Source organism: Perna viridis, chromosome 8, assembly GCF_037379345.1.
Source record: "Perna viridis isolate PV_CMFRI_1.1 ecotype Kerala chromosome 8, ASM3737934v1, whole genome shotgun sequence".
In the NCBI taxonomy this organism is placed as follows: domain Eukaryota; kingdom Metazoa; phylum Mollusca; class Bivalvia; order Mytilida; family Mytilidae; genus Perna; species Perna viridis.
Genome location: NC_142452.1, coordinates 12448642 through 12457203, shown reverse-complemented (window position 1 = coordinate 12457203; position 8562 = coordinate 12448642). Strand labels below are relative to the sequence as shown.

The 8562-nt window shown below is 33.5% G+C and overlaps 1 protein-coding gene across 1 annotated transcript; it reads right to left on the bottom strand.

Annotated features, from left to right (window-relative positions):
* Positions 1 to 2113: 2113 nt before the first annotated feature.
* LOC148609371 (uncharacterized) lies at positions 2114 to 6314 on the bottom strand. Its single transcript, XM_088542648.1, has 4 exons — positions 5247 to 6314; positions 3999 to 4050; positions 2694 to 2740; positions 2114 to 2348 (listed from the first exon to the last, which is right to left on the bottom strand). The coding sequence occupies exons 1-4, from the start codon at positions 5508 to 5510 to the stop codon at positions 2268 to 2270; spliced, it is 444 nt and encodes a 147-aa protein (XP_088398774.1). The 5' UTR covers positions 5511 to 6314; the 3' UTR covers positions 2114 to 2267.
* Between the last annotated feature and the right edge of the window lie 2248 nt (positions 6315 to 8562).

Genomic DNA, 8562 nt, shown 5'->3' with positions numbered 1-8562 from the left:
AAGTACACGTTTGATTATCCTATTATTTGAATCCACCTGCACCATGAAAACTGATTTGTTCATCGTGTCATAGTTTTCCTTTCCTCTTTCGTCTACCCCGGACATGACTTTTTATTAGCAACTCGGCGGGTGTTTCTAGAAAAGCAGAGGATGCTTACATTACCGGTGCACCTGGTCCATGCTCCCAGTTTTCAGTGGAGTCCGAGTTGCTAATTTGCTTTTGTTACTTTGTACATGTATGTAGTATTTTAAATACAAATTTATGTCCGAGTTACTCATTTGCTTTTGTTACTTTGTATGTATGATTTTAGTTACTTTATGGTCTTTGTTGTGTATGTCTGTTTTTCTTGTCCGGTCTATGTCCCTGGATTACATTCTTATGATTACCGCTATAAACTTGGTTCCTTTGGTTACTCTTTTAGTTACTTACTGTTTTTTGTTGTGTATGTCTGTTTCCATGTCTGGTCTTTGTCCCTGGATTACATTTTTTTGTTTACCGTTAGAACCCTGGTTTCCTTCATTACTCTTTGAACGTATTTTTCACTAAATAGATAGCGAAAGGTTCATGATTCGGGGAATTCTCGAGGGGATTTTCCCCTCTGACGGTCAGTTTCTTATTTGTACCTAAATATGCACTAACACTTTAAAATCGATAGAATGAAATACAGTCAGAATTTACTTTACCAAAGAATATAACATTTATTTCTGTTCGTCAATGTCTATTGTTTTCATTATCTTATTCTCTTCATAAATGATGAAGTTGAAATAGTTTACCCAAAGAATCCTCAGTTTTGGAAATCTACCTACAACGCTGTTTTTTTAAGATATATTTTAGTTCATCTGGCCATAGGCCATATGAGCTATTGCCATTACTTGGCGTCCGTCGTCATCGCCGTCCTTCGTCTTTATCCGTCGTCATCGGTAACATTTCAAAACTCTTCTCCTCTGCACCTACAAGACCAATCGGAACCAAACTTATTATGAATGTTCTTCAGGGTATTCTGCATAGAACCAATGTGGTTTTCTTTTATCCGTCGAAAAACATGGTCGCTGTTACTAAAAGTAGAACATAGTGGTAATACAAAAGTTTTCAGCATACACCTCCAAAACCGTTAAGTTTAACCAAATTCTGACGGAATTGAAGACTTCAACATGGTGAGATCTATCCCGGGTCAAATATTCGTGTTCATCTGTTAAGCCATGTTTGAGCTATTGCATTTTTCGATGTTTTTTTTTCTCAATTTTAATGTTATTTCATTTTTAAATCTTTCCCTTAGAACTCCTTGACCAAACAGAGCCAAACTTGGTATGAATGCTTCTTTAGGTGTTCTGCATAGAACTGATGTGGGATTTTTTTTAATACCATGAAAACTGTGACAGATAGAAACTTTTAATTGCTGAGCTGATCCTTATGATAAGGCCTACAAAAATGTGCGGAAATCAAAGTTGTCGGATGCTCTTTGTTAGAGTTAATGCACTTGAAAGGCGGAAAATAATGTTTTAGCAGTTTTCAGCTAATATCTTGATAATGATAAATCCTGCCAAAGTCTTCTTTGAGTCAAAATTGTCGGACAATTCCTTGTTAGAGTTATTGCCCTTGAAAGGCAAAATTTAAGCAGGTGAGCGAGTCAGGCCTCTTGTTTTGATATTCTTGTACTGGGTACATATATGCTGATATAAACGCTTGTAGAACTTAATAACTGTGATTTTGTTCTATCTTCATGTACATGTAGTTGCATGAAATGTAGATAAAGAAAATTGAGAAATTTTTTTGGGTTATTTTTTTGTATTATAATTTCTGCTCAGACTTCCGGGGCATCAGAGTTCACTCTTGGCTTTAGTGGTTGATTCTGTTCGTCTCTGTGTGTATTTTATTGTTATTTTTGTTGCCTCTCTTGTTTCTCCTTGTTAGTTTATGTGTTCTCAAACGTGTTTCCATGGAGACCTCCTTTTTGATATTTTCCATTTTCAAATATCTTATGGTTGCCATTACAAGCAAGCAAAACCTTTAGAAAATACTCGTTTAGTCATTAGTATAATTATATCAATTTCGAAGCATGAATAAAAGTTTGTTGGTCTAGTTTACAAATCCCAGTTAAAGATATCAAACATATCAATTTCCTTCAATTTATTTTATAGAAGTACTGTAACATTAAGTATTTGAGAGCACCTTATAATGTGATGTGTTCAAATTGTACATATAATTATTAGTAATTCTGATTAAAACCTTAATATTCTAAACAAGAATCCCTACAACTCGATCTTGGTTATATCTTCATTGATGCACTTAGTCTCTCTTTCGGTTTGTGTATATAATCTGGGGAAATTAGTTGTCTGTTTCTTTGTCTCTGTAATGCAATGACAAAAACGTTGACATAACAATTAAAATAAGAGTCTTCCTTTTTAAATGATAACATTCACGCTGTGCGTACGGCAACTGCTTTTAGATGTTCCAATATTTATCAAATAACGATATTTTTCTGTGCACTCTTACTTTTTAGTACGGCTATTTATTTAATGTTTTTGAAAAAAAAACAATCTTTTACTTTCATATTTCTAAATAAAAACTGGTGGTTCAACTTGCATCTTAATCAGATATGGTGTTGCTCTATGCAAATTGCGATATAGTTGGCGTATGTTAAGGTCGAATTTCTTTCAAGTCCAAAGTACATATACATTACTCTAATACTTACACGTATCATTTGTGAAAATGCTTCGTTTGAACAGGACCATGAACATGCTGAAAAAGGAAAAAAAACATCCTTAATTACCTGATTACTGTATAGAAACAAAAGCTCAGACAGTGTAGAACTTTCTATACACTGTAGTTTTATGCCTTGTTAATTTGAGAAAAGAACATCTCTCTACCAAATGTACTCTGTAGGGGATATCCGGGTTGCTTTAAGACATGTCAATAACGCAAAGTTTGTTAACCTGTTGAAACGATAATACATATGGAGTTAGATTGTGACTAATCGGTTATAATACCAGAATTTTCTTCGAAAATGTGTGAAAAGAGCATGGATATAATGCAGACACTTTAGTACATATCTATATTTCGTTGTGTATATGTTCCATACCATTTGAATATCCAATAAAGGCAACCAAGAAGCATTCATTTATACGTCACTGAAAAATGAATGGATCCAAGTGTATGAAAACAATTACACAGCGAATTTTGAACTGCGATAGTTGAATTTGTATATTGGTTCGTCCTGTCGAGGGTTTCGTTATGTTGGTTCTAGGCTGACTATTACACGTCATTTCAACATGTTTATGATGCTATGTTAGTTTGAGTATTTCTATAGAAAACCGAGCAGTTACATTTTGTAACTTAAGAAAATTTCAACCTATCACCACCTATCCTCTATCACCAAGACACAGATGTCATTTAATTCTATTGGCAGTTATTCGTCATAACGATTCGCCAAAAAGGAATTCTTAGACAACATATTTTTGTCATTCTGAATTTAATTGTAAGAATGTCATCTTAAGATCTATCTTTGAAACATATTGTTAAGCTATTTAAGTCAGTAATTTCGCAAATTGGCGGGTTTAGACGTTTATATATATGAGATACAAATTAATTCCCTTTTTACACCGCCTTACGCCCGAAATCGAGCGCTTTATCATAAGGCCACTGACCACTAGGAAAAAAAGATTAGTAATTGTGTCTTTGAGACTTGGTTAGAACAAAAGAATATATCTGTTTCTCACTGATACATTTTGGGCATGTCACATGACTACCCTACGGAAAACACAAAGAGCATATTAGTCTATTAGTACTCACTGCTTGAATACATTTATAGTCATGTAACATTATTTTAAATTTTTGAGAAAAAAAGTTTGAATAGTAGAAATAACGATAAAGTGTAGATATTAAAATGTAAATTTATTACAGGAAGTGTATTCAATTGTTTGCATATAGAAAATAACATACAGGTTGCTATTCAATGTCTGCTTCAGAAGTACTATATTTATGGCTATATACTATATACCTGTCGGGGATCTTGGCGTGTGAGGTCTCTTGGCTATAACTGGGAAAGAAAACTGAAAGTACATACACATATTACATGAAAATGTAAACCTTGAAAAAAAGCGGGAGTGATTTTTCGGGGAAAATTTAGTAGTAGTTATGATGTCATGTTAAGGATCTTCAAAAGTTGAACTATAATGTATATAATTGTCAGTTTGCTACAAATTTGAATTGGTTTTTAAAGTGCATATTTATTACATGTTTATCGTCCACAAAGTACAAATGGTCGATTATTGCATTGTAAACAAATAATCAAAGACTCTCAAAGTCTTCGAAGTCGCTAATCGGCAAATAATTAGTCTCTGTCACTGATTTTGGCTAACTTTCAACATCCGAAATGTCACGAATGCGATATGCTCTAAAATCAGGTGACTTCCGCTTTAATCTTGGTTCCCTTGATATGATTGCGTACTCTTTCTTAACCGTGTTGACCCGAATGTTTGGCTAATGTAAATATGCAAGGACAAAATAAAAAAAAATTAAAAATTATATTTTTTTAAGATGCATATTGAATGGTTGAACTATTGGAGGCATAACTGAATCGATATCTGTAGAATTCGATCTCCAATGTAAACAAATCCAGCATTGTGGGTACCAAGTGGTACATGATATTTAAGCTTCTATTGTCAGCCCACTTATCAGTAGTAATATTTACCTTTTCTCATCCTTGAGAAAGCAATTATTTGTTTTTCATCTACGCGCATACCAAAGTTTAAATAAATCTGCCAAGCTACTTACTTAGTATATTGTGTTTTAAAATTCTGTACGAGTAATTTGAACATATTTTAAGATTTTGTGAAATGATATCGAAATTGCATATAGACCTTTATTGTTAATATCATGTTGACATTTACATGTACATGTATACGCCGTGCAAGTAGGGTTATTCGTATTTGAGAACTTAGGTCGAAATATGTTCATATTTGCCGAAGATTTAAGTTATATATTACGAAATTGTAACTTTATCTTTATTGCTATTTTTCTCAGTTTTCTTAATTTCGTTTCTATAACATAACGTTCTAGTTTGTATGTCGTTTGAACCGAGGTGGTCATGGTTTTTATCGAAACAATACCAGGAAACTTGTGGTGTTATATTAACTTCCAATATCAAACCATTAGTCAGAAAATATTGTTAACGAAAAAAAATATTTTAGTTACATTTTAAAAAAAAAGGTGATATTGCGCACATATTCTCACATGTCTTACATACCCTGTCATCTCTGCCGTAGAAAAATTTGATCTCAAAATGTAACAGTTTCTTCCTTAAATGCGGGTCTTTTGTAAAGTACAAATTATGCGTTATTTGTTTTGGAGGTCGGGACTTGATAGAGGCAGTTCCTGTTTTATCAATAAATGTCCTGGTTTTAAACAGTGAATATTCTTCTTTTTCACCACATACTGGCTTTCTTGTCCGTTTGTCTGTTTTCGGTCTAAGAAATTCCTCACTACAACGGGTATTCCGGATGTAATTCATCTCCAATGAACGCCTTGTGAACAAATTTAAGAATTATATATACAGTACGATTGTTTCATTGCCACATTTTTCCTTTGGAATAATTTTTTTCTCTAAAAACACTGTATCCTAACAACTTGTCTAAATATCACGCAACTTTTACAGCACAAGAATAGTGGCGCTGTATCCTCCTTTGCCCGCTATTTGTTCGTCTTTGACGTTTATATTACACTAATTCTGTATATTTACTTGTTGTATACATAGTAAAACAGGAATACATGTATATTGTGTATCAGATGCTATCTAATAAACTCTTAACTGTAGCCGAGGTTCCTTAGTACAGAGTAAGTCCATTGAAGAATGAGTCAATATTATGAAACGGAAACCCAATGACATCAAAATCAGTTTTGTGTGAAGTAAAACCACTTCTCCAAAAAGAGGTTTAATTAAATGTATAATAAATCCATTCGAATAAATATAAATGTTGATTGAAATTTTACGATTTATGAAGTAACATCCAATAAATTTAAAAGACCGTCTATCTGGGAAACTAATTTGATCAGATAGCAAAAAAAATCGTCAAAAAAGTCGATTAAATAGCGAGTTTGACTGAGTTTTTACTTACATTTAAACAGTCCAACAAATACATTAGACACTTTAGTGTTGCGCATTAATAGACAAGGGAAATGTGAAGTGGTTTTAAATCAATACTTTTACAAATATTAAACGATATCACCAATTGTTAGATCGAGCAAACACGACTATTGTCCCAGATAGAAAGTGATCATTTGGTAACAAGGGTTGGATTACAAAACACAATAACTTCTCGATTACGACATAGTGTTAAATGATGAAATTAAAAAATCAATCAGATATCGTATAAACATGTGTATGGTATATTTACATATTAATATTCAAAGTTAAAGTTCTACTGCGTTTTCCCACAGGAACACAATATATACATAATTTATATATAAATTAAGCTTTTAAACAGGGTGCATTTTAGGACAATAACTGCCACAAAATGCATGCAATTAAATCTCTATAAAGTGATAAGAACACAGAAATTGGAAATATTGGCTGAAATACATACAGTGTACATTATATATCAGCACTAAAATCATTAGTGTTTGAACTATAGTCACTATTATCTAGAGTGGCTCAGCTGCCATGAAGTTTGGTTTTCCTATGATAGACTTATTTGTCTGCTTACTTTTTTAACGACTCGGTACATTAACTCTTTTGGATCTTTGTTTCATTCGATTCATTGTACATATACTCCAGTTGATAGAGAAACTTATCTTTCATTTCACTTCACACACTCTGATATGCGTCTCCAAGCTTAAGAGTGGTCGTGCACGTATACTGTATACTTAGGGAGTATTAAAGAATACATGTTTACATCTATGATGGTTACTTTTTTCTCATTCCCTTCATTATTTGGGAATAAAGTTGGAAGTAGAGTTTGTCAAGCAGGTGAATGGACAACCATCCATACAGATACATCTTGTGAGAGCTACATTAATTAGATCTCTGTGGTATTCTAAGCATATATTTTGAAATATTGTGTCATGTTTGATACATTAAAGAAGGAGTAACTTTAGCCATATCATAACAATAGTACGTTATTAAAGATTCTGATATCCAATAAGGATGGCTCTGATTTATTGAATCCATCATTATTGTCACTGGATCTGATTTTTGAGTCAAAGCTTCCATTTGAGCAATCTAGTATGACAAATATTTGAATACAGAAGTTCTTTAAGATCCATAAATCACTTTCAAGTAATGCAAGTTTAAGATGTAATACTTTTTTCACCAAGTCGAAAAGTCAATTAAACACTTGGGTGATTTTTTGATTATTTATACATAGAAGGCGCCCGTAAAGATCTATTTCTAAAGATAACACTCCAAAAGTTTAAAAGATTTAATTAAGGATTCCGAAGTCTTTTCACAATATTGACGTACATTCACCTAAGCTTAATGTTTGCTGATTTTGACTTTCAGTTTATTGTAAAGATTTCTAAATGTAAATATTTACTTCTGTATGAACCATAAACGAACCGCTTGATTAATTTGTTTAATAAAATGTTATTTATAACTCTTCACGATTCTTTATCCTTCGCGTGTGTGAAACTTTCAACTTTGCGTTTTAGAAAATCTGGGGCACCTTGAGTCATTTTTTCTCATTTTTCATATAATTATCGGATATACATGTTATTTGCATGTCGTTTTATGTGAAAGTTTTTTTCCCGATGATTCCGTGGATGAAAAATTAAGTGAGCTGACGAAAAGCAATTGCAAATCGGGTTATTGTGACTAAAAAATACGGGTTTACATCATTATTTCACATTGAACTTAACGCATATTTCACAATGATCAAGATCAATTTTGAAGGGTACCTTGTCTCTGTGGTCACTGAGGGGTCGGCAGTTTAGTTTTCTCCTCAATACTTTTTTGCCCCAGACGGAGGCCATAAGCCGAAAATTTGAGCAAATTTTGAGAAAAAGGGAGGGATGGGTAAGGTTGGGCAAAGGTTCCTACTCCTATCGAATACCACAGCAGGGTTCTTTAACGTGCAAGGAACGTGACATCTTTCCCAACACGGTGCACCACTATGGTTTGCGGTCAGGTTTTCCGTATTATAGCCTGACAACCCCTGCATGTAACACGCCAGGGGTACCCCATTCCACCACCTGGGGCACACACCCCAGTTGCTCTGTGGGCAGAGCGCCTAACCCCCGGCTAGGTTTCTGAGCACTATTTAGTCGCCTTTTACGACAAGCTTAGCGCTGCTGCAGGCCTATTCTTTTAACACCCGGACCTGCACGGGAATAGTTTAGTTTAAGGCAGTGCCTATTTTGCCGGACCTAATTAAAATATATATATGATATGCTGTTATCAAAAATTAATTACGTAAGCTTCTTACTGACTTTATATATAAGCTATTTTGTGTACATTTCAATATCTTTTTTATCCTTTTAAAAGAAGTATAACATTTTTAAGCAGAAATCGGACCATCCTATATAAATATGTAAATTAAACTTGTGACGAAGATGCAGACAATCTAGAA